General features: G+C 40.8%; 1 protein-coding gene across 1 annotated transcript in view; it reads right to left on the reverse strand.

The window, feature by feature from the left end:
• The window catches only part of LOC126146011 (adenylate cyclase type 3), a 923,811-nt gene that overhangs the window by 207,254 nt on the left and 694,762 nt on the right, over positions 1 to 21,795 (reverse strand). Inside the window, exon 8 of the mRNA XM_049915594.1 lies at positions 13,426 to 13,512. Within this exon, the coding sequence (XP_049771551.1) occupies positions 13,426 to 13,512 (87 nt within the window). The remainder of the gene's footprint in view (positions 1 to 13,425; positions 13,513 to 21,795) is intronic.

The following is a 21,795-nucleotide window of genomic DNA, read 5'->3' on the forward strand; positions in this document are numbered from 1 at the left end:
TGCAGACGCACTTTGATGTTGGTATCGATCCCCATTTGTAGAGGGCGTCAGCACATCTTCCGTGGTTAGTACGTATTCGGTTTAGAGTTGTCCACACTTTGTTTCTCAGCTGTCATGAAACTTTGCCATTTTGGTGAGCAGTGTTCTTGCTAGTGTCTTTTCCACAGATTGTCGACATCAAAGTTGAAGTTCGTCATCTCTTTAGCAGAAGGTAATGCTGCTCCTCGAAATTTAAGTCTTCTGCGCTCCAAGTCAACTACATCGCTGTTTATGGGTAGCTGTGGGTTATTAGTTAGCTTCTTGAACTCTCTGAGAAGGGCGTTTTTTCGCTGTATTTCTGAGGGTGGTATATGGATCAGCGTTGGCAGCCACACAGTGGGCGTAGATTTTGTTGTGCCACTGATAATGCGCATGGTGTCATTTAGTACCACTTCAATACTGCTTGTATGTGGGCTGTTGATCCACACAGGAGCGCAGTAATCTACCAACGAGTAGACACGCCCACTAGCTGATTTTGCGGAGTGTGCTTGCTGTGGAGCCCCAAGTGGTGCTGCACAGTTTATAGATGTTGTTGTTTCTTATCCTCATTTTATCTGCAGTCTTTGTCAGGTGCTCCTTGTAAGAGAGAGTCCTGTCAAATGTAGTTCCTATGTATTTGGGGTAGGTGTTATGGCTAAGGTGTCTCCCTTCAAAGATGACATTAAGCTCTCTTCTTGCTGAGTGGTTGCAAAGGTGGAAGCATGATACTTCAGTCTTTGTTGGATTCGACTGAAGTCTCCATTTGCGGAAATAGCCACTCAGCAGCTTCAAATCGGAACACAAGATGTTCAAAATGGTGTGTGAGCTAAGGCTTCAAATGGTTCTAAGCACTATGGGAGTTAACATCTGAGGTCATCAGTCCCTAGACGTAGAACTACTTAAACCTAACTAACCTAAGGACGTCACACACATCCATGCCCGAGACAGGATTCGAATCTGCGACCGTAGCAGCCGCGAGCGGGTCTAGACTGAAGCGTATAGAACCGCTCGGCCACACAAGGTGTCTTCAGCAGCCTCGAATGATTCATGTTGCGCAGCTATAGCTCAATCGTCTGCATAGTCAAACTTCCGATTGTGTGTTTGGGGGCCGGCCAGTGTGGCCGAGCGGTTCTGGGCGCTACAGTCTGGAACCGCACGACCGCTAAGGTCGCAGGTTCGAATCCTGCCTCGGGCATGGATGATTGTGATGTCCTTAGGTTAGTTAAGTTTAAGTAGTTCTAAGCTCAACCATGTTGCCTACGAGTCAGATGATATTGCTTCATGGGATTATTTGTATAAGTTTGTACAGCACGCCTTGTCTCCAGACAGTGTCATAGGCTGTGATCAGGTATAGGAATGCAACTGATATTTTTTTCTTTTTATGGAACCTGCCTCTATATGTGTTGTCAGGGAAACTACTTGATCAGTGCAGCTTCTATTAGGTCGAAATCCTGATTGTTCGTATGGAATTGATTCCAGTATTTTTGGGCTCAGTTTGTCATACAGGAGACACCCGAGCAGCTTGTATATGACACTGAGCAATGCGATTGGCCTATAGCTCTTCGGCTGATCGCTTGGTATTTCTGGGTTAAGCAGTGCAATGATCTTCATTTTCTGTGGTATGTTCCCTTTTGCCATTGTATTTGAGTAAAACTCTGCAAGCGTTTTTTTTGCCACAATCCCATCAGTGAATAAGGAATTCTGTGTGTATTCCATCCAAACCAGGTGCCTTTCCCACCTTGACACTCTTCGGCGCTTCCCTGACTTCGTTGGCGGTAAATTTCGAGGAATACTGGTCCAAAGGTGTGCTGCTTTTCTTCAGAACACTAAGTTCACAGCGTATTATTCTTGTATGTTTCTTGTCCTTTGGCGCTCTAGAAGTTGCCTGTATGTGAGCTGAAATCCTATTTGCCGAAATATCTGTTCAGTTATGATATACTTTGTTAGATCCACCTAGTTTTCGGGGGAGAGACCAGGACTGTCTACTAGACGTCTTGAAATTAAGCGACTTAACGGTTTCCATCCATTTCTCTCGCCGTGCGTTGTCTAAGCTGTGCAGCAGGTCGTCTCCAATCTCAGGGTGTCCACTCTCAAGGACTCTCTGATACTTATTTTAGCACTCTTTGTCCCATCCCGGTACATATCGGCGGTTCGCGTCCGTAGTATACCATAAGCTACTCGTGTCTTCCCGGTGGTGCTAAAGAACAGTCACTTCGATGCGGCCAAACAATCATTGATCTTGATCGCTAATCTCCTGGCTAATTTTACATCGTATATCACAGAGTTTCATGTTATTGGTGGAGACAGAGCTTTAACTGCTGACCGCAGTTTGTTTTCTGAGTATAACAGAGGTTTTACTTCATGGACTAGATCCTTAAATTTTGCATAATATTTATCCATCTCTGTATTTCTGAGCGTTATTCGTCAAAGTTTAATTTAAACTTTATGATTAAGGCATTGGTAATTATTTCGTTATATAGTATTCTTCCTCATACGAAGTAACCAAGTATTCTGGCCAAAAACCATCGATAATGGCTAGATAAGCCGTTAAATATCAGTTTTAAATCCGTATCACCGGGGGAATTAGGCTTAAAAAAATTCTGAATCATTCTTGCTTTATTATCTTCAGTAATTATTTGGAACTTTATTGCTGGAAATATTCCGAAGTCGGACATGAACTATGTTGATGTCCGACTTCGGAGAGAGAATCAATAAACAACTTATCAAAGGTAATAGCATACGCATCGAATTAAGTCTGCAACCTTTGTAACACGCTTTCTAACTACTCGCCTATTCCAGATCAGATCTAGTGGCACAGGCTGATGGACGCCATATTCGCAAACCTGTAGGCTCTCGGACTTTTTATGTATGACCACTCCTCTAAATCCTGTATGAATAATGTGTTCCCATGTGGTTTTATATTTTCAGTATTTGTAGTAATTTTAAACTGTACTTGCACTTTCAAATTTCAGCATTAGTATTATAAATTTTTGGTTGATATAGCTCTCGCCATCATCAGATGTATTACATAGGGAATGAACCTACTATAAAGGCAAGAAATCATCACTCTATAAACAGAAATTTACAAATTTACATTCTGTGTTTGGTGGACTGCTTGATGATTTACGTATCATGATCTAACGAAACATGACCAGATTATCTATTCAGCCGCGCTCTTGCAGCAGATAAATGCAGCCACGAAAAGAAGAAACCCTGTTGAAACATAGGTAACTAGCGAAGTATTAGTTGTCTTGCACAATAGTAAAAACTCTGATAATATATGTCTCAGAGATACCTGAATCACGGCCGGGACGGCTCACTGCTGGCTTGATCGTTGCTAGGTAAACAGTTGGCGGTTCAGATACACCCTGATTCACGTCCAACTGACATGTTTTCGTATACAAATAGTACTTCCTGATGAGAGAATGATGTTAAGTGGCAGAAATGGTCCTACTATCAACTGAAGATCTAAACATAAACCTCCGCTTTTGTAGTTAGACATATACTCACTTAGAAAAAGGTCTGGAATGGCGAATAAAGAACGTCCTACCATCCTACGAAACATTATTGTGCAAAGATCTCAACAGTTTGCAACATACCTTCTCACTTTTTTGCACATAAAGGAGTCCTGATTGAATCACTCCTCTTATGATGGATATGAATGGCGATATAAGTGACAAAGATGGATGGAAATAAGGATGAACATTTTTCGTGGCGTCGCAAGTCACGGTGTCACACGTCAGTTCCGGAATTTCAGCAGTGGCGTCTCTAGTCACGAGACATGTAACGAATGACGACGCTGCTCATATTTTCCAACTAGCGTGTGAGATGTAGAGCCCGTCAACTGCATTTTGTAATACTGAGGGAACTGCCCTCTTTAAATAAGTGCTTGGTGAAATTAAGTTATGAAACTTTTTCAAAAATATTTTCAGCGTATTTTGAGGGCACGTCATATTAATAGAAAAGGGAAACGACGTAATATCGATGGCATTGTCAGAATCGATGAAATATGTGTATTAACGTAGTTTCCGAAAGAGTATTGAAACTGAAAATTTGTGGCATACTGTGATCCGAATCAGGATTTCTTATTTATCGCGAGCTGTCACCTTACGCAATTATTTTTATTGAATCATCAAGCTATTAACATTATCACACAATCAGTTGACGTTAATAGTAATCGAATATAAATGACTGCTCATTGTAACACATTCTCAATTCACTCTTAAAAAATACAGGCGTGTGTTTCCCATGTAATAAATGCAAGTATATCGACGACGATACGCATCAGCGCGTTGTTGTTCTCTGTTTTTACGGTAGAGTTGTTTCCGACGGATATGTGCACCAAGGTGCAGTGAGGTCTGTCACTAATAATCTATGTTGAAAGTAATTCTGCAGTATGGCTTCACTGAGGGATTTAAACGTAAAGACTCGTGCAATGGTTCACAGACCGTGAACCCTGAAGGGGATTAGCTAGAATCCGACAACACGCTACAGCTGGGCACCTAACAAAATTTTCTTTCGAAAACATCAAGTTCTATTTTTAAAATGACGAAATATAAATATAATTTTAGCAACGACGAAAAAAATACCCGCTTGTTTAGGTGTTTTATCAAACGTTGAAATAATCGCTTCAATTTACAAACGAACGGCCATGCGCTGGATTGTGCATGGCACAGCACAGGTATTGACAATACCCTCATATAGACTTTATCATATTGTTTGTTATAATGAAATACTCGTATATTTTTCCATTTGTCCAAATCGCGAAAGCCTTGTTGTGGTAACAGACTCTATACAGCGTAACAGGTTCTTTTGGAAATGAATAGTGCAACCATGTATTTATTTATTTATTTTTTTACGAACGAAAGCAAATCATTTCATTGTTATCTCATTTGGTACTGAACAGCTTCTGATAATACACCATCTTAATATCCATCATTGTGCGTGACAGATTTTAGTACCATATACTCATGCTTAGTGTGTGGACGCCCACTCGTAAACGTTTATCGATACAATGAGTTTATGAAACGATTGCTACTGGTTAATCCATTATGATTTCACAGGACTTCAAGGTCGGGCTTCATAATGACAGCATATAGTACATTTCGATAGGACTGTGGCGCACTGTTTCTTCTTAGTTTGATAAACTGTTAACGTATTGTGGAACGTTAATTGATATACAGGGTGAGTAACCTAACATTACCGCTGGATATATTTCGTAAACCACATCAAATACTGACGAATCGATTCCACAGTCCGAACGTGAGGAGAGGGGCTAGTGTAATTGGTTACTACAAACCATAAAGAAATGCACGGAAGTATGTTTTTTAACACAAACCTACGTTTTTTAAATGGAACCCTGTTAGTTTTGTTAGCACATCTGAACATATAAACAAATACGTAATCAGTGCCGTTAGTTGCATTGTAAAATGTTAATTACATTCGGAGATATTGTAACCTAAAGTTGACGCTTGAGTACCACTCCTCCGCTCCTCCTCGATCGTGTGTATCGGAGAGCACCGAATTACGTAGGGATCCAAAGGGAACGGTGATGGTACTTAGGTACAGAAGAGACTGTAACAGCACATTACGTCCACATGCTAACACCTTTTTATTGGTCTTTTTCACTGACGCACATGTACATTACCATGAGGGGTGAGGTACACGTACACACGTGGTTTCCGTTTTCAATTACGGAGTGGAATAGAGTGTGTCCCGACATGTCAGGCCAATAGATGTTCAGTGTGGTGGCCATCATTTGCTGCACACAATTGCAATCTCTGGCGTAATGAATGTCGTACACGCCGCAGTACATCTGGTGTAATGTCGCCGCAGGCTGCCACAATACGTTGTTTCGTATCCTCTGGGGTTGTAGGCACATCACGGTACACATTCTCCTTTAACGTACCACAGAAAGAAGTCCAGAGGTGTAAGATCAGGAGAACGAGCTGGCCAATTTATGCGTCCTCCCTGTCCTATGAAACGCCCGTCGAACATCCTGTCAAGGGTCAGCCTAGTGTTAATTGCGGAATGTGCAGGTGCACCATCATGCTGATACCACATACGTCGACGCGTTTCCAGTGGGACATTTTCGAGCAACGTTGGCAGATAATTCTGTAGAAACGCGATGTATGTTGCAGCTGTTTGGGCCCCTGCAATGAAGTGAGGACAATGTTTCAAGCGTCAACTTTAGGCTACAATATCTGCGGATTTAATTAACATTTTGCAATGCAACAAACGGCACTGATTACGTATTTGTTTATATGTTCAGATGTGCTAACAAAACTAACGTGGTTCCATTTAAAAAAACGTAGGTTTGTGTTAAAAAACATACTTCCGTGCATTTTTGTATGGTTTGTATTAAACAATTACACTAGCCCCTCTCCTCACGTTCGGTCTGTGGAATCGGTTCGTCAGTATTTGATGTTGTTTACGGAATATATCCAGCGGTAACGTTAGGTGACTCACCCTGTATATATATATATATATATATATATATATATATATATATATATAGCCACACACACACACACATATATATATATATATATATATATATATATATATATATATATATATCTGTGGCTTCAACGCAGTTTGATATACAGCGCGCGCAGTCGAGTCAGGCCGACAGCTCCGCTTTTTCGCTTGACAGGCTAATCTGATAAAAGTGAAGAATGAAAAGATATTGGATGTGGCTCTGTAGGATTTCGTGTCCCAGTTTGTTTCACCACTTGCGAAAAGTAGTGAATCCGAATCGAACATGTCCTTGAAGAAGTAGTATTCAACAATATACAGGACACCAAGCTAACTACCGTTCGATAACACCAACCTTCAATTATACTCCACAAGGTGAGGTAATTCTACTTGAATAATGTAGTAATTTCGAAACCGATCTGATAGGTGAAGAATCAGAAAGCAACTATGTACAAGTACAACAAGGAAAATATAACACAAAACAAGCTGCAAGACGGGAAGACGAAACTTCTGGCAGATTAAAACTGTATGCCGGCAAGGGAACCCAATTTGGGGCCTTTGCCTTTTGCGGGCAAAAGTTCTACCGGTTGAGCTACCCAACCACGACACGCGACCCGGTGACAGCTTTACGGTTTGGAAGGTTAGTGATGAGGTACTGCGGAAAATAAGGCTGTCAGGGAGGGTCATGAGTAGTGCTTGAGTAGCTCAGCCGGTGGGACACTTGCTCGTGAAAGGCAAGGATCCCAGGTTAGATTCCCTGTCCGGCATACAGTTATAATCTGCCAGGGGCTTTCAGATCATAGCACACTCCACAGCAGAGTGAAGATTCATTCTATTGATACAAAATCCTCCCCTCAGTATCTGAATTCAGTGCCAGAAATCTGATTCAGGTTGGTATGGTCTTCAGTCCAAAGACTGGTTTGATACAGCTCTCCATGGTCCTCTGCGAGCCTTTTCAACTCGGCGTAGCTACTGCATCCAACATCCGCTTGATCCTGTAGGTTTTTGTTTTAAGTCATCAGTCATCACTCTCCTGACTGGTCTGATTCAGCCCTCCACGAATTCCTTTCCTGTGCCAACCTTTCCATTTCAGAGTAGCAATTTCAACCTTATTTTCTACATGTATTCCAATCTCTGTCTCCCTCTACCCTCTACAGTTTTCAGCCTCTACAGCTTTCTATGATACACTACTTCTTGTCAGTGTTTTCCATCTATTTCTTTCCTCGCCGATTCTCCGGAGAACCTCCTCATTCCTTAGCTTGTCAGTCCACATAATTTTCAATTGTTTGCAGCACCATATCTCAAATCCTCCGATTTTCTTCAATTCCAGTTTTCCCACAGTAAATGTTCCACTACTGTCCGATACTGTGCTCCAGACATACATTCTCAGAAATTTGTTCATCAAATTAAAGCCTAGTAGACTTATATTGGCCAGAAACGCCGTTTCCTCCAGTGCTAGTCTGCCTCCATCCGCCTCCGTTCGCCGTGGTTTATTTTCCTGCGTAGGTAGCAGAAGTTTCTTAACGTCCACTGCTTCGTGATCCTCATTTCTGACGTTAACTTTCTCGCTGATCTAATTCTGCTGTTTTTCAGTACTTTCGTCATTCTTCGATTTACCCTCAATACTTATCCTGTACTCATTAAACTGTTCATTCCATTCAACAGATCCTTTAATTCCTCTTCACTTTAACTGAGGGTAGCAACGTCATCAGCGAATCTTCTCAGTAATATCTTCCACCTTAAATTGTAATCCCATTCTTCTGCCTCCCTTTTATTTTCGCCATTGCTTCAGCGACGTATGCATTAAACAGTAGGGGCGAAATATTGGATCCCTGCCTTACACCCTTTTTAATCCGAGCATTTCGTTCCTGGTCTTCCAGTCTCATTATTCCCTCTTTGTGTTTGTACATAGTGTTTATTACCCATCTTTCCCTATAGAGTACCTCTATCTCTCTCAGAATGTCGAATATCTTGCACCATTTTAAACGGTCTAATGCTTTTTGCAGGTCTACAAATCCTATGAATGTGTCTTGCTTCAAATTATTAACCTAAACGTCAGAGCAGCCTCTCTGGAGTCTTTACGTTTCTTAAAGCCAAACTGATCATCTAACGGATCCTTAACTTTTTTTCCTTTCTTCTGTATATTGTTTTATCCTGCTTAATGTAGCCAAGCCTTGGTTTGTCAATTTTTGCTCCTTCCCATCCCTCCACATCCAAACTGACAATGTCTCGATTCTTCAGGGTGTATCGAATGAACCGCTCCCTTCTTATAGTTAGATTACACCAAAAATTTCTTTTATCTCCAATTCGACGCAGTACCTCTTTATCCATTATCAACTTTACCAATCTGATCTTCAGTATTCTCGCGTTGCAGGAAGTTTCTCTCCTCTTCTTACCTGAACCATTTAACGTCCATATTTCACAACCGTAAAAGGTTACACATCAGATAAATACCTTGAGGAAACACTTCATCAATTAATTTTATATTTGATGTTAAGGACTGTCTCTTTCAGAAACGCTTGTCTTGCTATTGCCAGTACGAATTTTGTAGCATTCCTAGTTCGGTGATCTTCACTTATTTTGCTGCACAAATAACCAAATTCATCTACTGATTATGGTATTTAATTTCCTAATTTAATTCCTTCAGCTTAACCTGATTTAATTCGAAAAGTCGATACGTCGATGAAGCAATGGCGAAAGTAAAAGAAAGGCACAAGAATGGGATTAAAATTCTAGGTGAAAGGATATCAGTGATAAGATTTATTATTGTTAGTATTCAGCTCATCTTACAGCCTCTTTTCAAGACATCATTCTGTTTAACTGCTCTTCCACGTTCTTTGACATATTTAACAGAATTATGTCTTCGGCTGACTTCCGTATTTTTATTTCCTCTCCCTCCACTTTAACTCTCTTCTCAAATTGCTCTTTCATCTCCTTTGCGGCTTTCACAACGTAATGATAGAAAAACAGGTTGGACGAACTGCAACTCTTTCTGACTCCGTTCTGAAGTACCTTTCATGTGATTCAACTCCTCTAACTGCAGCCACAGATTTTCAGAGTTTACCACCAGGTTTTAGAGAGGTCTTCTAATTTTCTGCAACTTTCTAAAACTATTAGGGTAAATGTCCTTCACCTACAACGATGCTACCGAATTGTAAGTTTCATGGTACACAGTAAGTCACAGAATCGTAAGGGAACTACACTAGTGAATCCAAACGTTATGGCCAGTGCCCAATGCGAGATTGAATGCCACCTGATGGTGCCGCGAGCACGTGGTGCGGTAAGTAAAGCATATATGCGGAAATGAGACGAAAAAGAATCATTGTACCTACGATATGGGCCACAAATGAGGAAAACCACTGACATAAGCAACTCTCACAAAGTTCAAATGCACTGTGCAATAGTTTCAAAGAACCACTTTTTTGAAAGCTCCTAACTGTCTCCCACTCCGACGCCTACGTTTGAAGTTTCACTAAAAGGTGGCTACAATTTTTCTGTCATGATGGAAAAGTGTGGAGCCCTGACGTCACCGTCTGGCTCGACGACGCTTCAAAGTGAAAGGTGTTGACTCATGTTGAAAAAAGGCAGGAGCACATAAGTTCATGCAAGGTGTAAAATTGTGTCACATTGGCACCAAACTTCACGAGAGTTTTGCCCAGCGCCACTGTGGACGCATTATACCATCGGAAGGTCGTCTCATATCCTCTTACCCAAACTTCACCACTACTTTTGACACATCTGCGGTGGAGGCCAGAATCGCGATGCCCACCTTTGAAATCACGCCCAGGCGTCAGTGAAACCACCAGTTTCCTTGTGCCACTGATTCTCACACTTCTGACGGTCGAAAACGACAGTTCGCAAGTGTGGTGAGCAACAGGACGACGTTTGTTACAACCTGTGATAATGCTGACATGTTTCAGCACCTGTTTAAGGACATCGTGGGCCAGCAACCCCACTGAATGTTATCGCACCTCCTTGGAGTGCAGAGCGACCGCAACTTTTGCTTTGGTGTACAGAGTGGAACCACTAGAACCGTTCAAAACCATTCTTCGACGAAATTTGAACGTGGTCCGAAGCAGCAAAGGTTCTTATGCTTTGGTACTCCTCTTTCATGCGCTCCTGTGGTGTGATCACGGAGAGGTGCGACAGATGTGAGAATAAAACGACAAAGAGTCGCTTTAAGTCTCGCCCTGCCAATAGGTGCCTAAGAGTATGTCACATGTTTTCTTTCTAAAGGCACACTTTTAAATAATAAATGTGGGCGGGTGCCACCGACGGTTTTGCCGAACTCATAGATGTTAGGGGGACTCCTTGCCGTTTTATTCAGACATTTATCAATGTCGCACCCCTCGTCGCCAAAGTCGACGGTGACTCCGCAGGGCGCCACACTTTTGCACCATTACAGGGGAAGGTTATAGGCGTCTTTGAGCCAAATTTCAAACTTACGAGCCGGAATGGAGAACAATTAGGGAGTTTCGCAAAAGAGTCTTTAATTACGTTGACAGCACCTGGATACAGGCATCTAGGAAATGGCGAGGCAGATCGGATGTTCACGCGCTACTGTCATGAGCATATATGGAAAGTTGTTGTAGGACAGTGAAACCATAAGTTACTCCTCAACGCAGAAAGTGGAAGTCAGAGTCTTGCCTGCTGTGTAAAGTAGAATACGTGGTGATTTGTGACAGACCTGAAGACGGAGTGCAATGCTGGCACAAGTCCAAGTGTTTCGGAGCACACTGTGCGCCGTATGTGTTGAAACGGGGTTCCGCAACAGTTTTTCAGTGTTGAATCAACAACATCGTCAGTTACGGTTGCAGTGGTAATGGGATCATCGAGAATGCAACTTGGATCAGTGGAAACGTATTGCGTGTTCGGATGAACCACGTTTCTTGTTACACGAGATGGATGTTCGCGTCCAGGTATGTCGTCATCAAAGAGAATGGCTGCTCGAAATATGCACCACGCCACGAACTCGTGCCAGAGGGAGTAGTTTTATGCTATTGGGGGCGTTTACCTGGGCTTCCATGGGCTTTTGGTAGTAACCAAAGGAACCAAGCGGCTGTGCACTGCATGAACATTATTGGCGACCACATGCATTCTTCCATGCTTAATGTCTTCCCAGACGGTAGCGGTATCTTCCAGCAGGATAATTGTCAGTGTCAAAAGACCAGAATCATGATACTGTGGTACGAGCAGCGTGATAATGAACTCGCGTAGGTGACTTGATGTTATCCATGTTATCTGAAAATATATGCGTAACACATGAATACGCCGCGCTGGGTAGCAGCGCGGTCTAGGGCGTCTTGTCACGGTCCGTGCGGCTTCCCACGTCGGAGGTTCGAGTCCTCCCTCGGACATGGGTGTGTGTGTTGTCTACAGCGTAAGTTAGTTTAAGTTAGATTAAGTAGTGTGTATTCCTAGGGACTGATGACCTCAGCAGTTTCATCCCATAAGACCATACCACAAATTTCCAATTTCCACACGAATAGATGAATACGTTATCAAACCGCAGCGGAGCCTACGAGTCATCGGCCCCAATTTTACGGGAATTCAGTGTTCAGTCTGAAGGTATCTGGTGCCACATACCTCCGTAAAGCTATCAAGGACTTTTCGAGTCCACGCCACGCAGAATCGCTGCTCTTTCGCTTTTTAAAAGTTGATTAAAACACTATTAAACATGTGATCATAAGGTTTGGCTTATCAGTGTAATCACTGCTCGCTAGAACGAGATCTCAAAACTTAGATACATTAGGGTGTTATAAGAAATTAAGACACACATTATCTAAGAAGTTGTAATTGACACCAAATTCGTAACGATGCCACATATCTGAAGGTGGTATCTGCAGTGTGTTACATACACATTACTGTGGCATCAGCTATCGTTTTGAATATATTTACATACACATTACTGTGGCATCAGCTATCGTTTTGAATATATTTACAGTACTTCACTTACATATATTAAAAATCGGCAAAATTGGGCGTAGGATTTAGAACACCAGGATAACCGTCATGCTGGAGTTCAATATAACGGTAACTCTACCGAAAACATTCGGTATGTACCTTAGCTTCTGCTAAAGAAAGTGATATTTGTAACGCTGCCAACAAAGTACACTTCACTCTAGGGCATTTCACTGACAGCTCGAGTACGCTCCCTAAAGACCTACATTCTACGTGAGGGTATCTGGTTAATTGATAGTTCGAGCCCGTTGTCAAAAGAACTATTATTTACTATGGTGTTTTTTTTACTAACCGACAGCTCGAAATTCCATCAAAAAGATACGTTTCTGATGACTTTGTTTGTTTGTTTTATTTGGTCTCCAGAGTTTGTACTCTATTTAGCCACCAGAAGGCATGTCTACATAGAATACATAATTGTACAGACAACACATGAGAATCAAATGTACAGAGCTGAAAGTTTAAGCCGTCATTTCTCTCCACAACAAATGATAAACAAACAGAATGATAAGTAAACTAGGCATATTTATGTTATCAGTTCACAATACTTCTTAAATTTAATTACAAGTGATGTTGATAAATAAAAATATGAGTCCCACAGATTTTTTTCTACACTCTTAGGAAAACTGACGATCTCTTGAAACAGGTGGAAGTCCTTAGAAATCAAAACAGAAATCGCTAATTGAGGGAGGAGGTAATCCATACTTATCAAAGTCCTCAGGAATTCCAATAGATCATAGTCAAATTTGGAATATGAAAACAAGATTTTGTTTTCATTATGAATGAGGGTCTCAACCCCCTCCACCCCCCCCCCCTTTATCACAACTAAACTCGTTTCGGTCACTTCTGTCTCTTTCACAGTTCTACGGGTAGTTATCTGTCATTTGATTGGTATTGTGGATTCAGGCTTTTACTAGTAATGACTGTGTACTGGTAGTAATATTTCCGTGGAATAACTGTGAGACTACTCACCGCTGAGTCTTCGTCCTTCTCAGTTATAACAGCTGTACCATCTTCTGCTACAATGCCGTTTCCCATTTCTGCACCATCAGGGCGGAACTGTGGAACAAACCAACAGTAAATCAGATCGAATGCGTTTACATGAAAACATAAATGAGTGTGACGTGTGACGAGGACGTATTAAGGAGAATGTAGCTGCGTCGTACTATGACGACTGGATAGGACTCACTAGCATTATCTCATATTAACTCTTAGTCAATAGCGCCAACGAATAACGTGCTGTAACAGTAGAAACGTAATTTGATGTGTGACTTGAAAAAGTTTTCTTCAGGAATGAAAGATATATACAATTAACGAGAGCATTTGTGTGTCACGGTCTCTCTGCTCAAATTGTAACATGATTATATGGATTCAAAAGAAATGTATATAAAAGTTGATCGTCTAATGAAGATGGATAACTAGATGAATCGTTCAGATTATAATATGTTTTGTCATAAGCAAAATGTATATCATATTTTAAGTTGGATTTTGATTACATGTAACATATATGATAAGAGCACATTGTTGCGGTTAATTTTCTGAGTCGTTATATAATGAACAATATTAACATATATGACTGAATCTGTATTCTGTGTCCACGAAACATTATACTAACACTTATATCAAGACACAACCACGCAGTGTTGTAAGTGGTATAACGGACCATGTGGGGCATTGTTGTATTAAATTATTTCCTTCACAGCTGAAATGTGATTTGCTTTCTGCACCCTAACATCCAACATCAGACCAAATGAGGATTTCAGACGGCACAAGGAGTCAAACTACCGCAGTGTGGACAGACGGACGGATTGGAAAATTATATTTAAATCAATACTGAAACAAGTAGAATAGCGGCATCAAACCATTAATAACCTTAAATAGACAAATATTTTTTTAAAAATCTAGAACCGATATTATACACTTAATAATAAACATTTACATTGTCTTCTGGGTGGGGCTCACGGCTTCAGGAAACTTGAAGGACATTATTACACGAGGGCGTATTTTAAGTTATTTTATTTGTATTAACATTTCCGGGTGCAGCACATTCTCAAGTTTATCTATAGTAACAAATGTGGATACATTGTGCGCGTTTCTGTTATTATAGATACACTTGTGAATCGTCATTTGCCGAAACTAGAAGTGCAAATACAATAATTTAAAACGCAGCCTGATGGACTAATGCCTTTCTTCACATTTACATCTTATTTAATAATTTTTTACTTTAAGGGGTATCTGGTTTATTTTTATTTTTAAATACGATCAGATTTGTCTTCGTCTAGCAGATCTAGTTCAATAACAATATTATGGGTGATTGCACACTTAAGACGCAACGTTCTGTGAGGACATCCTTTAAGATTCTAAAATACGATATCAATTTCTTTGTTCGGAACTGACTTGAGTCAGCAACGAAGTTGATGTAATATCCGATTTATAGGTAGTGGTGCAGTTAATCATTTTAGTAAGTAAATACACTACAGACAGGGAAGGCAGCTGAACCTAGATCTTGTGTGAAGCAGACGTATGACTGTTGTTATCATCTGTCGGAAAAGTTAGTGAACACTTTGAGGTGGGATATATAGATCGTCGGATGATTTGGTCAGCTGAAATGAGCTGGAATGACGCCTTCATGCAGTGATATAAATACGTAAAATCAATATTTTATGGTATTTTCGCATTTAACAAATTGCCAACCATCAAAGTAAGTTCTTAAGTTTCCGAAAGTAAGCAGAACCCGTGAACTAGCAGCGCTTGGTCAGGCGATTGAGAACCAGTGAGTGAAGCAGACTGAAATATTCACAACAAATGGCAATTGATGAGAGCTCAGAGCAATGTGTACTTAATCCAGAAAGTTTCAAGCCCGAGGATTGTGATCAATTTCCATGGGTTCATGGCAGGAGAGTAGCTGTGTCGTGCGCATGGTTATTGAGTGCCAGTCTTCGAAATATTGGTTTGTGTTGTTCTGGAATTAGTACTATACGCAGAAGTCACCGTACCACATTTGCGGTCGGTTTCGTATTGTATAGGTATCCGTTTTTCCCCTTCCAAAGCTATTAATGGAGGCCTAGAACGCCTAAGAGCAAAGCCAGATTTATTTAATTTCACCTACAACTCGTTTCGTAATTTTAATTTCAAGTAATTCTAGTAGTGTGTACCGTTCGCCTGCTGTGTTCTCGTGTTGACTAAGGGTGCGTCTGTGCTGCCACCTCCATGCTCGCCAGCATGGCTTGGCGATAATGAATCAAGTCCACTGAGTCTTACCGTGAAAAGTTAGTTTACCTCTTATCGGAGGAGCGCTCTGTCACTGAGCTTCCACAAAAATTCTGCGCTCTACGTGGCAAGAATGAAGAGTACATAGTGAATTTTGGTACAGTAAGTCTTACTCTAAGAGAAATAGTAACGAAAACTTCAGTTCTACCACAACGACGGTTATTCGGTTTAGTGTTTTCCTGACATTTACATTTCAGAACAAAGTCAGAAACGTGAGCGTTGTCACCGAGAACTTCTACGAAATCTCCGTCTTGGATGCTCCGACTATGGTCCTATACAATCAGGCAGTGAACGAACTTTTCCTCATTTCTTCGTTGGCTCATTATGACGAAAGACACGATTCCAGCAGTTTGTTTTTGATCTTGTTAACACGAAACTGAACTGAACGCTTAGCTAGACGCATATCCAGTGGAGTAGTCTCACCTCTGACCTTCACGTACATACAGTCGTCTCTTATTCAGTGACATCGCTCACGATTTAACCGACGGGAAATTAATTGTAGGTGTCTGGACATAACCCAGTCTTCTCAAATAGTCAACAGGGGAGCTCATCTTAATGTCCGCAAGTATTGCACAGATTGCCTTCAACATATCACAAGGCATCACATTATAAGATTCAGAAAAAATATTTGGAGCTTTTTCTAGAACAATGAGATCCGCTCTGGTAATTATAAACCATAAGCCATCAGCTCTCCTTCCCTTTTCGGTCAAATTAGGATGAGAAAAATTTCTTCCTCTCTTGAGATTTGAATAAGCAACTTCCGATTCGAGTATCACCACACTGACTATTTTAGCGAATTTGACTTCGGGTGCCATCTGTTTGTTAAGAACCCATTTTAAAATACGGATTACGTCCGTAAAGCATCACAGCAGACAGTGATAGGTCCGTCAACTTGGAAACAAAGAATCACTTGCGAGTGCAACAGCGTTCTCACGTAAATAAAAGGTGCGATTTGCAGCCACCTTTCCTATACCGTACTGAAGCGACGTGGGTCCGTTTCTACTCGAGATGCGGAGTACGACAGACTACATAATCAACAGAGTATTTCGTAGCATACACAGAGGTAGGCAAATCGCTGTATATCCTAATCCGGTTTCCAGACTCTCTCTACGACGCAAAAGGCCTGATCGTGTGATTGTCACAGCACTATACTGTAGATGAAGTATTAAAAGCGCTCCACATACTCAAAATTCTGAAGGATTCGTGTCTCTCGCTGTAGTGAGTAATTTGAACTAAATCTGTAGAAGGTTGGGACAGGCAACGATAACTACTGCGGAGTACTTTTAATCGTTGCATCTTGCGTGTGCTGATACCCGACAAGGGGGCTCTAATGGGCTATAAACTAAAAATATTCAAACTGTTAATGAGTTCTTTTTACGAAGTGACCGGATACTTAGTGTTAACCAATGACGCAGAGAGTACGCTTACACAAATAAAATGAAGAGCCAGTTATTTAAAAGCTAAGCACTTAATTGACTCTGAGCAATATTTTTTTTAATGATGGAAGGGATTTCTGGTGTTGCGAACCCTTCCACCGTGGACAAAGAGACTTTACGCTTCGGATCTGTTATAAACTGGCAATAAAGCTCCAAATGCCAACTGAGGCTGTCACTCTTCATCGGTGTGAGTTGCGAGGGCGGTCCTTTAAAATCTCGCACTGTGAAAGAGAACTCCGAGAGGGTACTAAATCAGCATTACACGGAGTGGAAGAAATACGCAATAAAGAACTTCAAGGCTTGACATCAGTACAGAAAAGAGTCAGATACGCGGTGTTACACATATCCAACAAGTTGACAGAGCATACTAAGTGTCTTGTGGATAATGTGGCAGAGTTCAGTGTGGTGTTAACTTTCTGTTGAGCAACTTCTTTTACAACTGTGAAGAGGATCTTCATAGTAACTCCTAAGCTTAATGTTTTAGATTATTTCGTAGTTAATATTACTACTGTAATACAACAACACTTGTTGACGTAAGCTCATTCCATTGTACTGCACTTCAACAAAATGACCGAAAGATGTGACGCCTTGGTGAGACATTGGCTTACGGGAGAACGACCCATAACTTTCCTGTCCGACCACCCAGATTTGGATTTCCAGCGTTTCCCCACAAACAAATGTCACGACCAGTTTCGTTTCCCATCCTTCGCCATCCCGGGTCTGTGCACAGTCCCTAAACACTTCGTCGTTGAGGGAGCTCTAAATCCTTACGTTGCTTCCTTCTTTAATTGAAATGTAATTTCTTGACTTATTTATACATCCCATAGAGTCCTCTAATTTAATGCGTACTCTATATCACACTTCTAAATTGAAATATGCATGATTTGATCAACATCATGCCTGTTTTCAAGGTCGTGCCACGCGTTTTTCAGAGTGAGTATTTTCACAGTAGAAATCGCTTATCTAATGCTTGCTCTCAACGTAGTAATAGCATTCGCTTCCATTAAAGACGCTTGTTCTTGGCGTAATGGAAAAAGTATTAATCGATAAAGTGAGAATGTATCCACTGCGTGAGTTCCAGCGATTGGGAAGTTTTTACATCAGGAATTTCCGAACAACATATTGGTTCCCTACGAAGGAAAATGGTAGGCTGCCAGACTTTTACTTGTTACAATAAAAATTTGTCGAACATGTCAAGACACGTTGCTCGGTTCACTGTTTTTAAATAAACGAGTAATGAATCAATTATCGCATTTTCATCAATCATAAACAGTGCGACAATCGAACATGTCCGAACACATAATTTGAGTGTTGTGAGCCACATGTTGGAACAAAGAGTGTTACTAAGGTTCCAGTATCAACAATACCATGACAGAAGTGCTTCAGTATTGAGTTATTTACTAAAGTATTGTTTTTACCTGTTATCGATTGTGTCCTGCTTGTGATCATATTATGTCAACACTTCATAAAATAATGAGTGAGCAGGGTAGAACTGACGTTGCATGCAAGATCCTCCCTGATTTTTGTAGGTGCTCAGTGTTCTGTTAGCGTGTGCATGAAATATATAATAACCATTTTGATAACTTCATTTGAATGTCGTGAAAATCAAATAACATTCATGTGCCATGGTTATAGCAATATACTGCCGGTGGATTTCGACTTGCAAGTAAACTAGAGATAACAAACTTTACTTTACTCTTACTGATGTTACGATTTCTAGCTGATCAATGGGAGTTTCCGTGCTGAATACGCTAATCTGACAGAAAGTAATCATAGATGGAAATCGACTGTTTCCTAGAATGACACCATTGGCATCCATACTAAGCAGAATATCTGTAGTAAATACATGTTCGTGGGACATACGGTTAGTCTCTACATTTCAAGGTAATATGCATGTGTTGATCATGGCACATTAATGCGCTGGTGTTTGTGTATAAGCTCTCTGGCATTTCTGATCTTTGATTGCCTCCATATTTCTTTTATTCAAGCATATTCCAAATTGCGTTTCTGAAATGTTTTGAGACAGTTACAGTAGCCAGAAAAAAATACTACAGTATTCTTTAACAGATTTCACATCTGATGAACCAGTTCCAGACAATATCTGGAACTTCTTCACATCGAAAGGACTGATTTTATTTTCATATACAAAACAACATTTTGTGCTCGTCGTTGCAGGACTATTACTTAATGTCACATAACAGCGCAAAATTTTGTATCGTGAACACAAAGTTATGAAAAACTAATTCACCATGTTTCAACAAGAACAGTTTATTCCTCACATTTATTGTACTTCACTTTTCAAAATGTCCTAGGTGCTCTCGCAACGTAGGTCGAAAGGTAACTAAACGCGATGTTGCAAGGAGACCACAAGAGCGTTTTCAGTGCGGAACTACAGTGTCGAATAGCACTGTGCCCAACACATGTACATAGAAAGATAAAGAGGGAGTACATTGTGAACATACCTGACTAGTGGAATAACCGGCTTTGCTTCGGTATGTATTTATTCCGATTCTATTGGTCCATCTCTTCTTTCTCCCTCTCTTTGTCCATTTCCTCCACCCTCCTCTCTGTCCTTCTCCTTCACCTCCTTCTCTCTGTCCACCTCGTTCGCCTCCCTGCTGTCTGTCTTTCTCCTCCTAACCCCCTCTCTGGCAATCTGCTACTTCCCTCTCTCTCTCTGTCCATTTGGCCTGCCCCATTCTGTCCATCTGCTCCTCCTCATCCCCCCCTCCTCCTCCTCACACATCCGAGTCCATCCCTCCTGCGCCTCTACCGCCTCCTCACCTCCTTTATCCCCTCCCTCCCCTCTGTTAATCTCTTCCTCCCCATCTCCCTGTCAATCTCTCTCCATCCATCTCTCTTCCCTTTCTCTGTTTATTTTCATCTCTGTGTCTCTGTCCCTCTCCTCCTCTTATCTTCCCCTGTCCATCTCCTCCTCCCTCTGCTGATCTCCTTTTCTTCCATTTCTCTGTCCATTTCTACCTCCCCCTCACGCTGTCCAGCTTCTCCTCCTTCCTATCTTTGTCCATGTCTTCCCTCCTCTTCTATGTCTGTCTATCTCTTCCTCCCCACCCCCCCCCTTTCTCACATTGCATCATCAACCCAATAGGAGGTTGGTGGCTACTACCACCAGAGTATTTCTCTGCAGATAGCAAGTTTGGTTGCAGTCGATTCAGGGGTTTAGGAGGAGCTTTTAATGTGCGGCTCTGCCAAAGTACGCACACGTCACTTATATTTCACATATATTCAACATATTCCGCACATATCTGTAGCTGATTCCTCCTGCAGTTTCGTTTTCATGCAGCACAGTCTCTATGACGTCATACATCCCGAACGATGTGCCATACAATGCCATAATCTTGTAGGTACGTTGAGCTGCATATGTGGGTACTGTCTGCGAAATTTGTTGCTAATATAGTTGGCAGAGAAGTAATAAATTTAAACGTCACGCGTGATGCGGTAGTTTTTCAAGCATCTGTGTTTTTTAAGTCATTTATCGTGCAATGATATGTTTTTGTGAGTACATTCGGCGATATATGCGTTTACTCTCTGCGAAAGTTGTTGCGACTAGAGTTATGTGTAAAGTTCGTTGCAGCTCACTAAGTGCTTTCTGTCTCTCTCAAATACTGAGTGAACAAATCCTGGAAATTCGCGTGTTGTGAGCTACACTACTTTTTCACACCCACCGTCGCCCTTTCTTACCCCTAAAGCGATTCTTACCAGACATTGATGTGTGTACCATATTTATGTGAAACTGGTCCAGAGCTTTAGCAGCAGATGTGGAAGATACATAAATACATACATACATACATACATTTTTATAACATGTATGGATTGTGGATAAATTTGAATAACATCGATCAAGAACTTTTCGAGATTTTTGCTAACAACGTTACCTGTCAAATCTTAAAAATATTCATATAATATTTATATTAAACAAAATCGTCTATAACCAATCACATTTTATTTGATTATCGTGCGAATATTTGAAATAAATCATTAAAGAACTTTTTGAGGTTTTTGCTAGCAATGTTTCCTCTTTATGTATTACATACATATTTCATATTTGCGAACCATTTATGTTTAAAATATATACAATATTAGAGTAATATATAACAACAACATGAAGTAAAATGGTGAAGAAGTTTAAAGATTTTTGCTAACACCGTTTCCTCTATGTGTTTTCCATTTATTTATATACCACATATACTAAAATATGCAGCATCAACATATGTTAAAAATGTGTGGCCTATGTCCATCTCAATGTTTATTAGAGTATCATATAAAAATTAGGTATTTTTAGTGACAACTTTAAAGTACAATTTGTCTTTGTACAGGATGAGTCACTAACTGCTGCCACCAAGATAACTCCGAAACTGTGATAGGAGCTGAAAAGTTTGTGGAACAAACGTTGCATGGGACAACAGGGGTCATAATATGCCTGTTTTTGTTGTTAGGTGGGGTCGCGTCAGAGATATGGTCAACTTTTTTTTTTTTTTTTAAATTGAGATGCTATAGTTTGGTACTTATTCTCTGATAGCAGCTATCGAGACGAATCCAATGATGTGCAAGAGTAAGTAAGGTCTTTGAAGGTCAACGAAGGTCACAAAGGTGGCATCAACGTCCATTTACACAA

Source organism: Schistocerca cancellata, chromosome 2 (assembly GCF_023864275.1).
Source record: "Schistocerca cancellata isolate TAMUIC-IGC-003103 chromosome 2, iqSchCanc2.1, whole genome shotgun sequence".
In the NCBI taxonomy this organism is placed as follows: domain Eukaryota; kingdom Metazoa; phylum Arthropoda; class Insecta; order Orthoptera; family Acrididae; genus Schistocerca; species Schistocerca cancellata.